The following is a 20,730-nucleotide window of genomic DNA, read 5'->3' as shown; positions in this document are numbered from 1 at the left end:
GTGATGGTTTCTTATCCCTATCTAATACCTGAAAAGTATATTTTCACGTTACGAAATGTAAGGGGGATGGCAGAGGTGTAAATCTATGGTAAAATCAGGAAATCTACCTCATCCAAATCCTCAGGTGGTTTTTTAGGTTCTAGAAAGATCTGGAGATGGTGGCCATTTACCTTGAATAATGTACCTTCATCATTTTGAAGTATTACCACTCCATGCGATGAAGTGCTTATCACCTTGAATGGTCCTTCTCATTTGCTCTAGAGTTTTCCATGCCTGAATAATTTAACCCTAGAATTAAAAAGTAATACATTATCTCCTAGGGCGAACTCCTTCTTGATCCTCTTGTCATGCCATCTTTTCATTCTCTCCTTGTAAATCTTGGAGTTGTGATATGTTTTTTCATGCCATTCATCAAGTTTAGAGAGTTGCATCTTCCTCTTAATTCCTGTGGCTTCAAAGTCCATGTTCCATCGCTTTATGGCCTAGTGAGCCTTGAATTCTAGCTCAACAGGTAGATGACAAGTCTTTCCATAGACGAGTTGGTATGGTGACATGCCAAGTGGTGTTTTATAGGCCATTTTGTAAGCCCATAATGCATCGGGTAGTTGATCTTTCCATGCAGTCCCCATCTCATTGACCATCTTTTGCAGAATGTTCTTGATTTATTTATTTGATGTTTCTTCTTGGCCACTTGTCTGAGGGTGATATGGAGTAGCAACATTGTGACGGATCCCATGCTTTGACAAGTAGTTGTGAGTTCTTGTTAGTGAAGTGAGTGCCTCCATCACTAATCACCATCCTTGGAACTCCGAATCTTGGAAATATTATCTCTTCAAACATCTTCTTGGAGTTCTTAGTATCAGCAGCTTTGCATGGCATGGCTTCAACCCACTTGGAGACATAATCAACTACCACCAAGATGTATTCATAGTTCTTTGATTTTGGAAACAGTTCCATGTAATCAATACCCCAGACATCGAAAAGCTCGATCAAAAGGTTGTTAGTGAGTGGCATGGCCTCTCTTGAATTAAGTTTTCGTACCTCTAACACGCTCCACACCTCTTGATGAAGTCTTTCGTATCTTCATACATGGTTGGCCAAAAGAATCCACTTTGCTAGATCTTCGAATGAGTGCAGAATGCACCATAATGTCCTCCATATGGTGATGAGTGGCATCGCTCGATGATCTTGATGCCTTCTTCCATCGGTACACATCTTTTGAGCAGGCCGTCAGAGCAGACTATGAAGAGGTACGACTCATCCTATATGTGGAGACGACTTTTGTAGATAAGCTTCCTTTTATTCTCCTCTAGTGACACATAACCTGCAACCATAGAGTTAACAATATTTGTGTACCAGGGGTTAGATTTTGTGACCTTGGAGAGCATGTCATCCCACTGCGAATCATTGATAGGCAGTTCCTGTGAATTCTCAAACTGCATTCTGGACAAGTCATCGATAATAGAATTTTCTACTTCCTTTTTATCTTTTATTTCTAAATCAAATTCTTGGAGTAACAAAATCTATCTTATTAATCTGGGTTTAGCATCTTTCTTAGTGAGCAGATATTTCAAAGCGGCATGATCAGTATAAACAATCACCTTAGCTCCTATTAAGTAAGATCTAAACTTATCAATAGCAAAAACAATAGCCAGAAGTTCTTTTTCAGTTGTTGCAAAATTAAGTTGAGGTCTTGTCAAAGTTTTGCTAGCGTAAGCAATTGCATGATGCTTCTTATCTTTTGTTTGTCTCAAAACTACCCCCACATCATAATCACTAGCATCACACATAATTTCAAAAGGTAGCGACTAATCAGGGGGTTGAATGATTGGTGCAGAGTGAGTGCTTTCTTAATAATGTTAAAAGATTTCAAGCATGCATCATCAAATTCAAAGAGAACATCCTTAGCCAAAAGATTTGTAAGTGGTCTAGCAATATGTGAAAAATCTTTTATAAAGCGGCGACAAAACCCCACATGACCAAGAAAATTGTGGATCCCTCTGATATTACGGGAGGAGGTAACTGTTCAATTACTTCAATTTTAGCTCTATCTACCTCAATCCCTCGTTCGGACACCACGTGTCCAAACACTATTCCTTCTCTAACCATGAAATGACATTTTTTCCAATTAAGGACTAAGTGCTTTTCTTCACATCTTTGCAAAGCCTTGTCTAAATTTTCAAGACAATCATCAAAAGTTTTTTCCATAAATAGAAAAGTTATCCATGAAAACTTCCATGATTTCTTCAATCATATCAAAAATATAGACAACATGCATCTTTAAAAAGAAGCTGGAGCATTACATAATCCAAAAGACATTCTACAGTAAGCACAAGTTCAATATGGACATGTAAAGGTGGTTTTGCTTTGGTCATCTAGATGGTGATAACCCGAATACCCATCAAGAAAACAGAAGAAAGAGAGATTCACTAGTCGCTCCAACATTTCATCAAGGCAGGGCAACAGGAAGTGATCTTTCTTTGTCGCCTTGTTAAGTTTTTGGTAATCAATTCACATCCGCCATCCACTGATGGTTCTTTGGGGGATTAATTCATTCTTTTCATTTTTAACAACAGTCATGCCTCACTTTTTAGGCACAACTTGAACAGGGCTAACCCGCTCACTATGTGGCACAGGATAGATGATCCCGATGTGTAAGAGTTTTAAAACATCTTTCTTAACAACCTCTCTCATCGCATTGTTAAGCCTATGCTGGGGCTCTCTAGAAGGTATAGAGTTAGGATCTATAGGAATACAATGGGTACAAAGAGCAGGGCTAATTCCTATAAGGTCTTAGAGCAAGTAGCCAAAAGCGGAACAATGCTTTTCTAAAACAGTTAGTAGGTGTAGGGATTCTTCTTCAGAAAGTTTATCACTTATGATCACAGAAGAATCCTGATCATTATTGAGAAAAGCATATCTAAGACCAGAAGGGAGGGGTTTAAGTTCAATGGTGGGCTTAGGTGGTTCTAGCAATTCATCAAGAGGTTCAGACTCCGTAGGATTTTCTTCTTCTTCCTCGATGAAGAACTGAGCATGATCTTCAAGGTTGGGTTCAATCAAATAATCAAGAGATGCAACCTTAACCTCTTCCATTGGGTCTTCCTTAGGAATTGGCTCACTCTCAGCATTTAGAGAATGAGTAATGGGTACAGAAAGCTTAAAGTTTTTCCCAAGTCTTATATTCAACTTCCCCATTTGTCCTTCTTGGATAAGTCTTTCAATTGGTTGTCCTACCAACAAGTCAAACTCTATAATATCAAAGATATAGAACCTCAAATGAACTTTGGTTCCTTTTACCTAGATAGGGAGGACATACAAAATTTCCAAACCTAGGAGAATGTGTCCTGAAAGACTTTTCAACAACTTTGTTGCTGGGGTTAATGGCATGTGTTTCAACAAATCATGAGCAAAAGATACAGACATGATATTAACACCCACAACTAGATTGTAAAGAGCATCGAAAGGAGCTTTATTAATTTGGCAACGAATGGATATAGAAGGTGAATCTAAATGAATCACATCAGAGAAAAGCTCTGATTCTTCTAACCATTCATTGCTTATAATAGACACTAGCTCTTTTGTAGTCTTTTTAAGGAAAGCTTCCTCAGAAGGATCTAGAGGTTCTTCATGCAATGATTTCCTAGACTTCTGGGGTCTCCTCATGGTATGGTAATTCGAGGTATTTCCATATTCATCGAAAAGTTCATCCTCGAATTCAAGCATGAAGTCCAAAATCAGAGTTTCCTCCTTTTTCGGTGGTTCAGGATTTGGGATAGCTAAAGTTGGTGATGGGTCTGATAAAAATTCGGGTTTCAGCTATCTAGGATTCTTCCTCTAATGGCTTCTCTTCTACTTCTTCAGGGATGTTCTCTAAGATTTTCGTAAGAATGCTTCTCCCCGCATTGGCGGAGACATGCAAGAACGAGTCTCTTGAGGTCCGTATTAAGAAGCTTCGAGGTTTTCCTATCAAGACCCATATAGAAGTGTCGAAGAAGAATAGGGTCTTGAATGGCAAGGTCAGGGCCAATATTAATGAGAGTATTAAAGCATTCCCATGCCGTTCCTAGAGATTCTTTTTTCATTTATTTAAAAGATAGAACCTCTGAACAAAGTCTGACTACCCTAGAGATGGGAAAGAATTGTAAGCAAAAGCTAGAACACAGGGTTTCCCAATCTCCTTGTCTACTCTCTATGATGAGATTGTACCAACGTTTAGCTTTTCCTGTCAAAGAGAAAGGAAAAAGCTTCCATCGTAAGGTTTTGTCTGACATGCCCTGCAATGCGTAGGCATGCACAGGTCTGCTCAAACTCATTTAGGTGGGAATAGGGGTTTTCATCATCTTCGCCTAAAAAGGGTTGATCCTAAACCATGTTGATTAAACACGAATGTAGCTCATAGCCAAGTGTTAGGATAGGCTTTGAAGACTATTTTAGTTGTAGGCTTGCGCTCATGGGTGTACCATATTGGTAGAGAGGGGTGGATTATACATCCATGGTAAAAAGAAAGGAGAAGATAAAAGATAAAAGAATAATGATACAAGGATAAGCTAGGTTCGAAGTTCACTCAGCAACCGTTTCCTTGGCAACGGCGCCAGAAATGCTTGTTGGTACAAATTAATGCACACAGAATAATCCGTAAGCGCACGAATATTATACCAATGTAGCACTTCACTGGGAGTACCCAGTTTTATATCGAACTCGAGGAAATGTGTGTGAGAATAACCAAATCTAACTTATCCCAACTTCACAATCAAGGCTAGATAATAGGAGCGTAAAGGAGAATGCTAAGGTCTTCTAGTTCCAACTTCAGTAAGCTTTGTCTTCTATTGTTTAATTCTAGGGATATTACTAGAGAAAATATAGGCAAAATATGTTTCCTATAGTAACAATGTCCTGCTAGGCCTACTAACGGGAGGTGGACTACAAAGGATTCAACAAGGCTATAAGAGTCACCCTCGTGAGCTCCACAGATCCAGAAAATAGGGTACATCCATGAGTAACCGAGTCTAAGCACCACGCTTACACTACGAATACTACTTTAACCCAGGAGCTATAAGGATTAAAGTACTCAAAAGAGAGTCGCAAACCTAAAGAATAATATGAACAAGATGCTTACTTGAATTAGAAGTCGATTACCAGAGAAATCTCAGAAGCAAGCTAAAGAAGAACTAGATTTCACCAGGGTACAAGCCGTAGAGAGAGCACCAACAGGCCAGGACTCCTCCAAACTCTTCCCTCTCACTCTATGTCACTACCTCCAGCTCGCAGACACTCGGGAGGAGAGGTCCAAGGTCGCTCGATGACCTCGTTGCCCTATGAGGCAAGAGGTCGACGACTCAACCAAAGTCTGCTACCTCTAGCTCACAAACACTTAGGAGGAGAGGTCCAAGGTCACTCGACGACCTCATCGCCCTACGCGGCGAGAGGCTGATGACTCACCCAAAGCCTGCAACCTCCAGCTCGTAGACACTCAGGAGGAGAGGTCCAAGATCTCTCGATGACCTCATCGCCCTACGCGGAGAGAGGCTGATGACTCACCCAAAGCCTGCGACCTCCAGCTCGTAGACACTTAGAAGGAGAGGTCCAAGGCTGCTTGACGACCTTGTTGCCCTACGCAGCGAGAGGCCGATGACTCACCCGAAGCCTGTAACCTCCAACTCACAGACACTTGGGAGGAGAGGTTCGAGGTCGCTCAACGACCTTGTTGCCCAGTGTGGCGAGAGGCCAATGACTCACCTAGAGCCTGCAAAACTCTAACTTGCAAACACCCAAGGAGAAAGGCCCAAGGCCATGATCTGCGCATTAAAAAAAGCGAATGCCTAGTCAAATGCAACCAAGGAGCTCAGGTAGAGAAGCCCAAAGCTGCCCAACAACCTCACATGATGAGAGAATGATGGCTCGCGTGGGAAATCGTTAGTCAACAAGCCTGAATCTAGCCAAAATGGCTTGGGGGCTCATCATAGCTTTGAGCCCCAAACAGCTCCGAAAGGAGAACTCCTTGAGCTTTTATTCATATCCTATATCATTACAAAGCGACGTGCGGGCGATCCGCACAACAAGGAATGAAAAAACTGAAACCACCACACCCTAGTGGTGGTAGCACTGAAAGGCCCATGGGGAACGACGCTACAAGGGAAGCGAGACAAAGCAAAAAAACAAACTCACAGACCCCCCTGTAGTGTCGCAACCCTGGGTACGAGGCGCGAGGAGGAAGAGAACGACAGTACTGCCTAGCTCCAACAAGAATCTTGGTGACCATCCCGGCACCAAGATGGAGCAAAAGGGAGGCCAAAATGCAGCCATGTCACAAAGGCTACACTGCCTCCTACACGGCGGTCGTGCCATCCTTCACTCCTTCGCCCATAAGATGCCTTCTAGCATCGATTGCTAGAATGGATAATGGCCACCTTCAGCCACCGCAAACTACCCCTAGCGGGTTGCATGCTCAAAAACCACACGGTCCTCTCCAAAACCTTCCCCTCTTTGAAACTCAATCTCCCGAAGAAGCCAGGGGTGGTTGAAGCGGAAAAGAGCCTTTTATAAAGACCGGGGAAAGACCGAGCAGCCCGGGACTCCCTCGCCACATGGTGAGCCCAGGGAGGTCCTAGCCCACACCAGACGCCCACGAGAGGTCAGAAAAATCAAGATATTCCCAAAGGTAGGAATGACACAGCATCGATGAGAACGTTTGGCCCCGCCTGGATCACAAACCCCAGTACACAGCCCACTAACACGACAAGGCACGACAGTCATGTACCACAATGATAGGACGTCCTGATAGGACAAATCATAATGGCCACCTGCCGCATTGAATGTGTCAGCCCGCAAGGGGTCGAGCAACAAAGCTCGAGTGGGCCACTACCACGAGCCCATGTTCCATACAAGCACGCACATCAGCACTTTCACGATCACTTCGTGATCGCAAAAACACTCGAGGGCTACTATCGGGGTTATGACCCCAGGGTGTCTCAAGGCATGTTGGTATAAACTAATGCACATAGAATAATCCACAACCGCATGGATATTATAGCGATGTAGCACTTCACCGGGAATACCCAGTTTTATATCGAACTCGAGGAAACGTGTGTGAGAATAACCAAATCTAACTTATCCCAACTTCACAATCAAGGCTAGATAATAGGAGCGTAGAGGAGAATGCTAAGGTCTTCTAGTTCTAACTTCGATAAGCTATCTTCTATTGTTCAATTCTAGGGATATTACTAGAGAAAATATAGGCAGAGTATGTTTCCTATAGTAACAATGTCCTGCTAGGCCTACTAACGGGAGGTGGACTACAAAGGATTCAATGAGGCTATAAGAGTCACCCTCGCGAGCTACCACCGATCTAGGAAAATAAGGTACATCCACGAGTAACCGAGTCTAAGCACCACGCTTACACTACGAATACTACTTTAACCCAGGAGCTACAAGGATTAAAGTACTCAAAAGAGAGTCGCAAACCTGAAGAACAATATGAACAAGATGCTTACTTAAATTAGAAGTCGATTACTAGAGAAATCTCAGAAGCAAGCTCAAGAAGAACTTGATTCTGCCATGTACAAGCCATAGAGAGCACCGACAGGCCAGGACTCCTCCAAACTCTTTCCTCTCACTCTATCTCACTATCTCTAATACAAGACTAGATCCTATTGAGGACTAATCTTCTCTTGATTGATAGCCTTGATCCTGGTGGACATATGAATTAAGGTTTCTGGCTTCTCAGCTCTTAGGATCAAATGAGGCATCTGCCCTAGAGGGTGAGGGTGCAGGTAGGTATATATAGCCTGGAGCATCAATCCTAAGTCCTTGGATTAAACCAACTTGAATAAACGGCGGAGATACAATCCTTAAGGCGGTGGAGAACTGACATAACAATGGGAGCCTGACATGGGGGGCCCATAGTTCGAGTGGCCTCTAGGTGGAGCTGGCCGGCCCCACATGTCAGGGGCACGGGCTCCGCTTCAGTGATTCACCTTCTGGAGTCTTCCAGAGTCTTTCCATGTCGATTATGCAGCGAAATTTTGTGATTTTCTTTGACGAATAGGTCCTCCTTGGTGGTTTTATGATTAAATCCTGCTGGAAACATAAATTCACCAAAACTCATGAAATTTATCAGTTTAAACCCCTAAGTCTATGTTGGTGATCCATTTTAGCCATTTATGCAAGTTATATTGATGGTTTGTAATGAATGTTAACTACCATCAACAAGGTGCCGATTAGTTGGCAGGCCATGCGGCCAACAACTCATCGGGTTAACAATGGCCCGAACGACCGAGGCCCAGCTAGGATGAGCATGCCAAGCCAACACCTAGGCGAGGGCCAGCCATGACCCTTTCTCCTGCCTTAACCACACGGAAGACGCTCGACCTCTCCCTCGTCATGACCCCTGGGCAGGACAGGGAGAGATCGAGCGTGGCTTAGTACGCTTGCTCTAACAAGAGCAAGCACGCCACACTAACCTCACAAGGACCGAGGGAACGACAGTCACCATGGTCCGGTCAGACGTCATCCTTATGCCACGCCGCACCAACAAGACAGCACCGCACAACAGTGGCAACGGGTACAAAACCACCGTCCGAATGCAGACCGACATGACGCGCATATGATCCCACCCACTACGGGATGTGATCCATGACAAGGGTCTCGACTTATAGACCTTCCTGGCTAGCGGAGTGTCCCGATCCCAACGATCGGGGTCGTGGCCCTCAGCCCCACGAAGCGACTAGGTGAACAACAACCCAGGGCGGCCGCTTACTACGAGTACGACGCCCCGGGAAACCTGGAGACAATAGCTAAGACCATGACGGATGCCGCGTTGCACAGGACAGCTGATGAACCATCATCGTGGCTATAGTGTCCGCCACGGTCGGCATAGTAGCACTACGTCAGACCCTGCCACAACATGGCCACAAGACCATGACGATAGTCACGCCCAGACGGATACCAGAAGATGGCGTAGCTTGCAAGCCAAGCTAGCTAGGACCTCCCTCAGGCTCTCGACCCTTCGGTCGGGGGAACCTTCTCTTTGTAACGAACCCTAGCCCCGGACTCTATATAAGGGCGGCCAGAGCACCCATCTCAGGATATCGGGACATTCTTCATCATCTACCATTCCATCCATAGCAGTAGGGCTCCTAGAGCTTCTCTTCGGGCTGCTCCTCATCTAGCATAGGTTCTACCACCTCTTTCACCATTTTTGCACCCCCCCCCCCATTGTAAGAACTTTAGAGCATTCAAGCAAGGAACACGCACTCGATCTTCTTTGAGACTGGACATAGGGCTCCGGCCTAAACTAGTATAAATCCTCGTGTCTATTGGATGATACCATCGTCTTCCTAGAGCAGCGTGGTAATCGCATAAATTTACTAGTCCGGTTTACGAAACACCGACACCTACACTTCAACTGGAGCGAACTTCACACTCGAACTTGGATATAGCAAATAGATCAAATAGGCTCAGAGAGATACGGGCATAATCAAAGAAAAAGAACCGTTGGAGTGACAATACAGCTAGATAGATAGAAGGTCTGATTCTAAACTCAGTCTGATCTGTCACACCCAGCCATAAACAACCATTCTAGATTCCCAAGATGAATTGGAAAGAAAGAAGATGAATTCAGGATCTCATACGTCGAGAGCTCAACAACTGTTAGGAACGTCGAGGGCTTTGATTCTTTTATTTCCTACCCAACATAGGCAACACTAGACTGATCAGACTCAAAAGACTACGCCTTATCTTTTTGTCCTAAACTTAGCCGACTCTCCATATTAAACCGTTTATGCCCTCCATAGTCAAAACCACTCACACCAGTTTTGCCTAGTAGAGTGTACAATCAAAGTGAACTTTTTATGCCAGCCGTAGTAAAAAGTCCTACTTTCCTTCGCACATCCGTTTTCTTGCTTGGGGCAGCAGACACATTGATTGTTCGTGGATGGTCACACGGCTCCGGTGCATCGGGTCACTCTCTATTGTGTGGTTCCGAAAAAACTAGGGCTCTTCTCATATGAGCGGGCTTATCAACCACTCAGAATAGGGAGCTTCCAGCAGGAAGTCCAGCTTTGGGACCTTGCCCCTCCCTTGGATGAAAATAGATCTCTTGGAGACAGGCTTGACAAAAGTCAGTTAGCAAGCGGGTGTTCCATAAAAAAAAAAGGAGACTAGGATTCTTTCAAACTCAACTCCGCAGCCAAAACCATCTTCATGTATACAACCAGTTACATACATGATACATCACTCGTGTGCTAGGACTCCAAGATCTCGAAGCTACCGAGTAGGGCTAGGTGCAGCTTATATTAAGTAGGTCTAGTTTATTTGGTGTAGCTCCGGTTTATTGTTTTTCTGTGCATACAATATTTTAGTAAGGAGTCATTTTTTTGTTTATTTTTAAAATATAAACTAAGAACTAGTGAAGTCACTGTTTCTGGATTCGAGTACTGTAGCAAAGAGCCAAAGCCATCTAAAGCCATATCAAAGGGCCTTATTCCTGAGAAACAAGAGCAGAGCACTGAACAACCTGCTGCCGATTGCTTTTGCTCAAGCTCCAGTTGTGCAATGCCTGCTCATGGATGTCGTAGAAGACGGCACGGGCCATGTCAACATCCACCTCCAGGGACATGAAGCCTTGCCCGTCGTAGAAGAACTCGAGATTGTCGTCGTTGGGTCGGAGGATGCCTCTCCACGCCTTGGAGCCGCCTCCACTGGTGAAGAACTGGATTGTACTGCAGCAGCAGAATTATCATTTAATTTGCATAATTTCATGCGTGATTAATAAACAATAAGGTAGCAGAGGATCGGATTCCGAACTAATCCACCTCTACCTGTCCCTGCTACTGATATGCTCCAGGCAGTGATCATGGCCGTTGATGTAGAGGTCGACGCCGTTCTCCTTGAGCACGGGGAGGAGAAGCTGGAGGAGCTCCAGGGTGTCGCCATGGGCGCTCACGCTCCCCATCGTGTGGTGCCGTACGGCTATCTTCCATCTCGCTCTTGATTTCTTCATTGCACCGTCCATATCCTGGAGGACCAGTTGTTTAAACACACCGGCCGGTCATGTTAACTCATTATGTATCATGCATGATAGATTCTGCAATTATATACGAAAACAGTGGATTGATTCGCTCTGCCAAGATTAATTAGATGAAGACATGCAGTAGTGCGTGCATATATATGCACCTTTAGGAGATGTTCGATGTAGGCTTCTCGAGGCGCGACTTCCCTCCAGTCGTAGTGGTCTTCTCCTGGATCAGTCCAATACTTGAGCTGAAATGGGGTTGTGTCGATGAAGAAGAAATCGACGATTCCTGACAGAAATTCATATCGTTAATAAATTCAGCAGATCGAATCTGTGTCCAGTCACAATTGTAAGACCACCTAGAACGTTCATTAGAAGCGTGTCGTTTGTATGGTTGAACTATTCTTCTTAATTATAATGATATGGAAATCTTTTGCGTATTCAAGAATTTTTTTTTTTTTTTGCAGAAATGATTGGGTCCTATTATTCCATCCCCACCTGCATTGACAACGAAGGATCTCATGCACATAAACCGGCTGTCCACGTTGCGCAAAGCCGGGTCAAGTTGTGCTAGCACGTCTCCCCTGTAGTCATGGTTCCCTAGAACTGAATGAAAAAAAAAGTAATAATTGTTCATTCGCCACTTATATACTGTCCAGAGTACATGTAAAGACATACGCCGATTGGGAACTGACAAGACATGACCAGGAATTAACACATGGCTTAATTACCAAGGTACCATGGCTTCTGCAGGCTCTTGGCCGTGTACACATCCACGAAGGAGTCACGGAACGCCCTGTCATGGACGCTGGACAGGCCGTCGTCCAAGAAGTTGTCTCCGGTGGACACGACGAAGTCGATGCTCATGTCCTCCGCCACCTTCCCCATCTGGATGCTCATGGACGTTTCAGATGTACGAAGAAGCAGTGGTTTTTTTTTAAAGATGTGTGCATTTTCTTAGATAAATAAAGGATATAAAAAAAAGACGTGCGCGTATAAAGGTTGAATTTTTGAAACTGTAATGGAACAGGACAGTACATAGACATACCTGTGCTGCTACCCTGGACTGGTTGTACATCCCCTTACGACCCCAGTCGCCGACAACGAGGAGGCGCAGCGGCCGACCCTCCTCCACCGGGTGCTCAACGGAGGCGAGCTCCGCGACGACCGACGGCGGCGCGCACAGCGAGAATGTGAGCACGGCGAGCAGGAGAGCAGCAAGAGCCATGTGGACTGTGTGCCAGTGCAATGCCCAGGCTTCAGCAATGTGCAACGTGTGAGTGATCACGTACGCACTTAAATAGTAGAGAGTTCGAAAGTTGGACGGGTATATACCGTCAAGGTGCTTATTTAGACTTTAGTTTTCACTGGTTTCTAGATTAAGACACACGGTTTTGCACCATTACCGCAGGCATGGCCACTACAGACACAACTACAACCTACTCCGTATGTGCGGCAACATTGTATTGATGGGATGCAGCTGCAGGAGCACGTAGTTTGAAACCATGCATCATGGATCATATACATATGGACACGATTGCTACTTTCACATCATCTTACAAGGAAGATTTTTTTTCGCTCCAAGATTAGTTACTAGATCTATCAGTCAAAGCTACTAATAATTAGCACTTTTGGATCAAAACAAGTCTAGCTAATTGTTAGCTAAATACCAAACTAATAATTAATAACTATCATATTAGTTGAGCCAAACTAACTCATAACAGCTAATGGGTGCAGAAATGGCCAGAATACCCTCTCACCATCCAACCTTATTCCTTCTCTTTTCCTATAGACATCGTCACTACAGCAGCCAGTGGCTTCCCCGAGTGCCAGTTGCACTCAGGGAAGGCCCAGTTGTATTCGGGGAAGCCTTCCCCAAGTGCAACACTCGAGTAAGACCCTTCGACTAATCCTCATCCGGTAAAAGCGTCTTTCCCAAGTGCCGAAAATCGTGCACTCGAGGAAGGCTTTGCCGAGTGTCGTGCTGGCACTCGGGAAAGATTTGACGCCGTTGGCCGATGCCATTTTTTTTTATTTTCTTCCCCGAGTGCAACACTCGGGGAAGATTTTTGAAATTTTTTTAAATAATCTTTGCCGAGTGCCGCAGCTCAGGCACTCGGCAAATAAATTTGTTTTTTTTTTAAAAAAAACCCTCTTTGCCGAGTGCCGCAGCTCAGGCACTCGGGGAAGCCACCTCTAAAAATTCTTTTTTTTTGTTTTTTCCTTTTCCATGTAAACAACAAAGCATATATATATCACAAACCATAAATCAACAACAATATATCACAAACCACATTTATATATCACAAACGACCAAATTTGTCCGAAATCCACAATATATTACAAACCACACGTTCAAAAGTACACACTATTCCAAGTTCACAAGTTCAATACATAAAAACGACTCCGCAAGCAACTCACGGCGACTGTGAGGGTTGGGACGCCCCAGGGTGCGATCCCGGCAAGTGTCCGGGTGGGGATGGTCCAACGTGCGATGCCGGCGACCCTCCGACATGCTTCGACGCCGCCCCCGATTGATGCTACAAAAAAGAGAAGAGATTGCACGTAAGTGACAAGATAAAAATGTAAGGAGTTTAAAGAAAAGTTGAAAATTTCGACAGCACCTCCACTACACGGGGAGGTTTCCAAAACCTGCAAGAAAAACGTCGGCACAAAGGCCGACACATCAACAAATCCGGCACGAAGGCCATCACTAGGTTTGACACTAAGCATGCGCAAAGAAAGTAAAACATCCGTACTCATACTCACCGGAGTAGACTCTCGACGACGTGGTGGTGCAAGCAGCTGTGCTGGGATCTCCCGCTGCTAAAGATGGCAACGGGGACCCGATACCCGATACCCAACGGGTATTTGATCCATTAGAGGACGGGGATGTGATCATATCTTCACCCGCGGGCATCTAAATGGGCAAGAATCCATACCCGACGGGTATAGTGGGTACGGGAACGTTCCCTGTTTACCCGTCCCCGTTACCCGTTGGGGAACCCGACTATTTGAGCTGTCATGCGAGTATTAGGCCCAAAGAAGCTCAACATAGATATTTTGGTCCAAATCTGAACAGTCATATATAATTTGTGTGTTCTAGGAACCCTCGTTCATTTTTTCTCACCATCTCCGCCAGCAGCACAAGCACGCCTGTCTCACGAGCGCTCGTGCCCCTCGCTTCCTCAGTTTGGTCTCTCTGCCACCTTTGCTCGTCCTCCTCGCAACCTCGCTCCTTCTCCTCGGCATCTCCGAGACTCCGACACTTATATCCGGGTGAAGAAGAAACGTCTCCGATTGCAAAGCTGCGACCCCAAGTGTCCTTGTTTATCGGGTACGCAGTACCCGTCGGTTATCTGTTACCCGACCGATACCCGACGGGTACGGGGATGGGCAAGAATCTATACCCGAGATAGTTAATGGGGATAGGGACGGGATGAATTCTCCGTAGCGGGGAAGAGAACATTCCGGCGATACCCGACGGGTATATACCCGTTGCCATCCTTACCCGCTGCCCAAGTTGTTGCTGCCCAAGTTGACCTGTCTAAAAGATATTTTCAGAAAGAAAAGATCAGTAAAAGAAAAGGAATGAAGTAGCACACTTTAAACATCTTGAAAAGCATCACCACATAAAATATCTAGCAACTTTTAGCACTGCAGACTGTAGAGAAAAAGTACCTGTCAAATTCTAAGCTCACAGATTGAAGGCATTGTGTATTTCATTAAAGGAGGCAGATTGAAGGCATTGTGTATTTCATTCAGAGTAAGCTAAGTTATAAAATATAAATATATACAAATAGAAAATTTAACAACTATCAATGTATTTAAGGTTGCATCAGACTGCTAAATGAAACCAATTACAACTGTACACTAAGCCTGCATCAGACTGCTGTGAACTTTTCATTTAAGCCCGCTAGAATTAGACCTGAACCATCTTGCCACCTCTGAATTCTCTCATTTAAGCCTGCTAGAATTTGTCAACTTCACCAAACATAAACAGCATGAAATTCTCCCAGTTAAGGCAACTTTTAGCCAACTTATAGAAAAGGTTTGGAAAAAGTAGTAGTAGTAGAATAAAATGCATCTGGTAACTGAAAAAGAGCAGCAAGCCACCTTTTAAACAGACCAAAAGAAGAAAAACTGTAGTTAGAGAAATGGGAGTTGGCCTTGAGGAAGCATTGAACTGTCCAGCAAAGTTCAGTGAATCCCCTCTGTCAACTGGTCACAAGGCAAAGTTCATCTCCAAATGTCTGCAAAACAGTAACTAATGTCAATCTTTTGCACTTGGTGTTAGCACATGCATCATATCATAAAGGAACAAATTCATCTTCTACAAGCTCTGCCCATTTGATAAAAAACAAAAAAAATAGAAGAAAGGATATTAGTTTGTTTCACCTAGTATATCTGGGAAAGTTTGTGAAATAGGTACATTGGGAAAGCTTGTGAAATTTGATCCTAGTCGCACCTTGGTATCTGGAAGGAAAATAAATAAATTTCAAATTAATGGGCAATGATTCTTGTTTCGTTGTACTGTCCATTTAGAACAAAAGAAATTCCATGAAATTTAGCAAGCATAAAGATGAAGATGATGCAAGCAATTTATCCTGTTTACTTATCTACATGTACTGCTTATTTTCCAAATCGTACTATCAAATCATAAAAAGTCATACTTGCTGAGATAAACATATAGCATACAAATCTCCTCTACATCACCCTGCAACTTGGTTTATCCAAATGATAGGCATGTATTGATTTGTATGTTTGACTGATCGAACTATGCAACCTTTTCATGAAGAACCATGATCCCGAGCAGCTATAGGGCTGGAATGAAGAGCATGTGCTGCACAGTGATAGAATTATATAAAAGATAAAACATAAAAAAGCTGCAACAGGGAAGGAGATATGATTCATAGTCTACCTTCTTTTCTTCACAGGCTTGATTTTAGTGATGCCCCCAAAGACTTTCCTGACAACTTCATAGTCATCCTGCTCAATGATCAAAAAGAGATATGATACTTGTCAGAAACCCAAATTCAATGGGTTGGGAAAATAGAACTGCACAATAGTAAAAAGGTCTAAATTTTTCAGTCACAGCATGGCTGTCACAAGGACTAAGAGTAATTACAAAATGATTTAAACCAGGATATATTAATAATTAATAAATAAATAAATAAAAGCATGTGAATAACAGCAGCCATTACTTGACGTAGACATAATGTGCCCCTGCAGATCACAAAGCAACAAATCAGGTGCATTGGACAAGAGTTGAGATTAAACTGAAATCTGCACCTATCTCATTTGTTAAAACATCAAAATCAGAAAAAATGTATGTTCTATGGAACTAAACTTCAGAACAAATTTGATGAAGTTTAATAGTAAATTAATGTAACCCAAACCTGATCTGTAGTGTTGGTGCCCCTACTGTGCATTCTAATTGAGTGACAAGCATTCTAATGTAGCTAAAGCAGTAAGAAATTAACCTGAAGTTTCAACTGTGAGCTAGCCCCTACTTACTCAAATGCTCAAGTTTTGAAAATATAAATGTATCCCAAGTTTCAACTTGCCTGCTCTGATGGTTCACTCTGAAGTCTGAAAACGATTTGCTAAAATTTGATACATTGAGCTGGCAGCACTCCCTGTTTAAAGATTCAACATGGAAATTCTGAAAGTTGCTGACTCTTCGTTCAGTTCAGGTGAACTCGACTGGGATAAAGAACTAACAAGAAATTTCAGTCTGGACGTATCACATTTTAGGCAATATATATGTGGAATCCGATATGATGCAATGTCTATTTTGTGTCCTATTATTCAAATCTTCTATGAGGAATGTGTATGCTTAAAAAACTGACAAATTTGCATGACTCACAGTTGCATCGATGGCTCTTTGATAAATTTGCTTTTTTTGCTATTGAATCGCAAACTGTAACCGGCAACAAAAAGGAAATTATTAGCTAAACAGGCAGAGATTAGGGATTGGGTTCCTACCAATGCATGGTGGTGATCCTAGAGAGGTCGTTGCACAGCCAACCCCTCGAGCACCATGTGGCCTAGCTCCGGCTCCTGCGATGCGTACCGGCGCCAAAGCTCGGAGATCTGGATCTGGGTCCCTACGAACTTGAGCTCCGCCATGGGCACCCCTGCGGCGAAGCGGCGGCGGCCGCAATAGCGCAGTGGAGCTGCACGCGATGAAGTGCTCGAGCTCGTGGTCCACGGGAGAGCAACCCGCCCTCCCGCAACCCCTTCGAGACGAAGGATAAGGGGCATGGTCGCCCACCCAGCTCCGAAGCCCGCGATCCCTTCGATAGGAAGGACAAGGAGCGTCGCCCGCCTGGCCAAAGCTGCCGCCGCTGATGGAGACCGATGGAGGCTGCGACGCCCTCGTCCGCCAGCCGATTCCCCGTAGCTAGGGTTTTCCGATTTGGAAGTCATGCGCCGGCAGGATTTGGGGACAACAGTACGTTTGCCACCATGAGTCGATGGGCTGGGCCAAAATTTGCGAGGAAGCGGGGCAGAGATGGGGTAAGGCTGGACGAAAAACTCAAACCTCGTTAGCTCGTTCGGCTCGTGGCTGGCTTGACTCGAGCCCAAATTTTAGCTTGTTAGCTATAATAAGCTAACTCGAGCTAGCTCGCGAGCCGCTCGCGAGCTAAACGAGCCAAGCTTCCAGAAAAAAAAGTATCATTTAAGGTTGTTAGATGTATGAATACTATAGAATTTTATTATATTTATATATATATTAGCGCATATTAATTTTTTATTCAATTTAAGGTTGCTAGATGCATTTCTTTTGTATTATTATTATTCACAAACTTTAGATAAATGCAAATATTATATTTTGTGTATTTTTTATACCTGGCTCACGAGCTTAACGAGCCAGCTCGAGCTTTTAACGAGCCGAGCCGAGCTGGCTTTCTGGCTCGTTAGGATAACGAGCCGAGCCGAGCTAGCTCGTTATCGGCTCGTTATCCAACCTTAGATGGGGGCGTGCAAGGTGGGTCCATCTTTTACCGTCAGATCATTCAACGATATAGGTTTTTTTAGCGTCAGAGAATCAAACGGTAATTGTAAGTACTTATAGCGACAGACAATTAATCGAAAAAGTATAATTACCATCAGATGATCAGTAAGTTATCTTTAGCGTCAGATCATTCATCGATAAAAAAAAATTTTAGCGTCAGATGTCTGATGCTGATGCGGTGTTGTGGTGCGGTGACCATAACATGTCAAGTGTTACTGTGTCAGCCAGCAGCTCTACAACATAACTTTATTTTGGTCCCTAAGGCCTCCTTTGCATTGGAGGATTGGCATAGGATTTTTTGTAGGATTCAACTTCCTAAGGATTATTTCCTACACAGTACGTCCTTTGGTTCACAGGAAAAAGGAAGGAAGAATTCCATAGGATTACTTTCCTATGGCTCAATTTCACAGGAATCTAACATGAGGTGAGACCTGAAGATGTGCGTCACCTTGAAGTTTTGCTGACATGGTATACTACTGCAAACTCAAATATTCCTGTCGGAGCTGATAGCCTGATACTGCAAGGTTGCTGCACGCACGGAGCCACGGAGGATCAGTGGCATGCCACCATTGGTGACCCTTGCACTATATTATGGTGTCTCTGTCTAGACGAAACGTCAAGTGGTGAAATGGTAATGTATAGAAAGACCACGAGAAAAAGCAGGGAATCTGATCCAAAATAATCAAAGCATGAATTGAATCCAGACCACCCCGACAACAAAGGCCAGACATGGTCTATCGGGCACGGATCCTCAGTATGAAAATGGAGGACCCTACCTGCTTTGTTTTCCTGGCCTTTGAGTGAGGCGGTAATCCTAGGATTACTGCTGTGTAACTTGTTTTAATTAACCTGTACTCTGCTTCTCTTAATAAAATACGTGTCATAAGGACGCACGCGGTCGTGAAAAAGAATAGTTGTCAATCAATTCAATCCCTGTATATATTGCAATATGTAAAGCTGTGGCGATGGCTATCATCAACCATATTTAAAAGAGCAGGGGGCGCCACTACTGGAAACAAAAAATACCCTGTCGGTTGATCCCAACCCAACAGGAAAATGGTGAATCACCTACCATTCATCAACCGGGCCGGGTCAGCTCAGGAGTTCGGACACCTACAAGTAAACATCGATCGATTCGCTGTCTATACAAGCTATATGCCGTGTTAACTTGACAAATTAATAGAGAGCATGCACAACATGCATGGCATATGGTAGTAGTGTGCCAATGGAAGTACCTTTATACTCCACTGCTCGTTGATCTGTACATGCTCCAATGTCAAGAATCATTCAAGGAGTTAATATTAATACCACCAGATCCAAGGTTTAGGTAGGCCTTGCCCATTCGAATCAAGAAACATATTAATACCAAAGATGAAAAGAACAGATCCCGCTGCGTACTATACTGGGTTAATTAGAAGTCTCAGATCGAGGTCAGGAATATATGTTTGCAATTAACCTCCACTAATAAAAGCCAGCCACATCATCACAATCCATTTCTCGCCACTTTCAAGATCAATGAGAGGGAAATTGAAAGGTCCTTGTTTAGTTTTGGTAATTGAGTGACAACCTAGGTGGACTAATTGTGTTTATGTGAGATACACAGGTGATTAGTCCACAGGTACATGTGTGTGAGCAACATATGCCATGAAGGTGAAAATGGTTTGGAGATGTTGCAAAGCTCACACATGTGATGATGAAGGAGCTTATTGCACATGAGACATGACATTGAGTCATGTGATCAAGGTGGAGAAGATCAAGACAAGACTTGGCTTGATGGACCGGTTGCAAGCGTGAAGGGCAAGTCGAAGGCTTTGGAGTGATGGACCGCGTGGCGGTGAAGCTTGAGCAAGACTTGGTGCCGATGGACGATGGCAACGGTGAAGAGCAAGTAAAGTCAAGATCGATGAACCAATATGATCACGTGATGATATGAAGTGGATCATATCATTGTTGATCGTGTTGGTGCATGTGTTGCATCGACATTGGAGGAGATGGAATGGAATGCGCAAGGCAAAGGTATAACCTAGGGCATTTCATTCCACTGGTCATAGGTGTGTAGAGAAGTTTATGACCGGGTTTAGGATAGATGACCGTACTATCAAGAGGGGCAAACTTGTTTGCATATCGGTCATCTAGTGCCACTCGAGTGATCTAACTTTGCATCGTCGCTAGGATCGAGTGGCGTGGCAAGTTGAGTGGCTAACATCCTTTGGGAAATGATTATGAAAATGCTAACACACATACACATGGTGGTGTACACTTGGTGGTGTTGGCACAAAGGAGGTGGTGTTTGCAGGGTTGAGATGGGTTTGGGTCCCTCTCTCGGGAAAATGGAATTCCTATTTTCTATTGCGCCGGATGCAAATTCTTGTGGTTGGCACATTGAAGCAAGGGTGAATAAGTTAGAAGTGAAAACGAGTTGATCGCAAAGACGCTGGCGTCGGTCAACTGACCAGACGCTGGGTCTAGAAGCACCGGACGCTGGCAGGGTGCGTCCGGTCAAACTGGCGGATCTGCACAGTACCGAGGGTATTGCACCGGACGCTAGTCTGTGTCCGGTCAAGGTGGACCGAACGCGTCCGGTCGAAGAAATACGCCTCGGGGAGCTTACTGGAAATGACCGGACGCTGAGGTCTAGCGTCCGGTCAGTTGAGGCTGCTGCGTTGAAAGGTCCTAATGGCTAGAGGGGGGGTGA

General features: G+C 44.2%; 1 protein-coding gene and 1 long non-coding RNA gene across 6 annotated transcripts; both read right to left on the bottom strand.

The window, feature by feature from the left end:
- Positions 1–10,480: 10,480 nt before the first annotated feature.
- Positions 10,481–12,242, bottom strand: LOC136529406 (purple acid phosphatase 3-like). The gene is made up of 6 exons (XM_066522477.1): positions 12,063–12,242; positions 11,746–11,902; positions 11,513–11,620; positions 11,176–11,303; positions 10,821–11,017; positions 10,481–10,721 (listed from the first exon to the last, which is right to left on the bottom strand). Exons 1-6 carry the CDS (start codon positions 12,240–12,242, stop codon positions 10,481–10,483), a joined length of 1,011 nt encoding a protein of 336 aa, XP_066378574.1.
- A 1,053-nt stretch (positions 12,243–13,295) lies between these two features.
- Positions 13,296–17,484, bottom strand: LOC136528453 (uncharacterized). Of its 5 annotated transcripts, none has more exons than XR_010777086.1 (7): positions 17,003–17,484; positions 15,936–16,937; positions 15,801–15,857; positions 15,413–15,490; positions 15,131–15,267; positions 13,639–14,561; positions 13,296–13,554 (listed from the first exon to the last, which is right to left on the bottom strand). It is a non-coding gene; the product is annotated as an uncharacterized lncRNA (long non-coding RNA). The 5 variants fall into 5 exon arrangements; XR_010777087.1 differs by having other exon boundaries at positions 13,784–14,561; XR_010777084.1 differs by having other exon boundaries at positions 13,296–14,561.
- Between the last annotated feature and the right edge of the window lie 3,246 nt (positions 17,485–20,730).

The sequence above is a fragment of the Miscanthus floridulus genome, chromosome 19, assembly GCF_019320115.1.
Source record: "Miscanthus floridulus cultivar M001 chromosome 19, ASM1932011v1, whole genome shotgun sequence".
Lineage (NCBI taxonomy): Eukaryota > Viridiplantae > Streptophyta > Magnoliopsida > Poales > Poaceae > Miscanthus > Miscanthus floridulus.
Note: the sequence above shows the minus strand (reverse complement) of the source record. Positions and strands in the feature narration are given on the sequence as shown.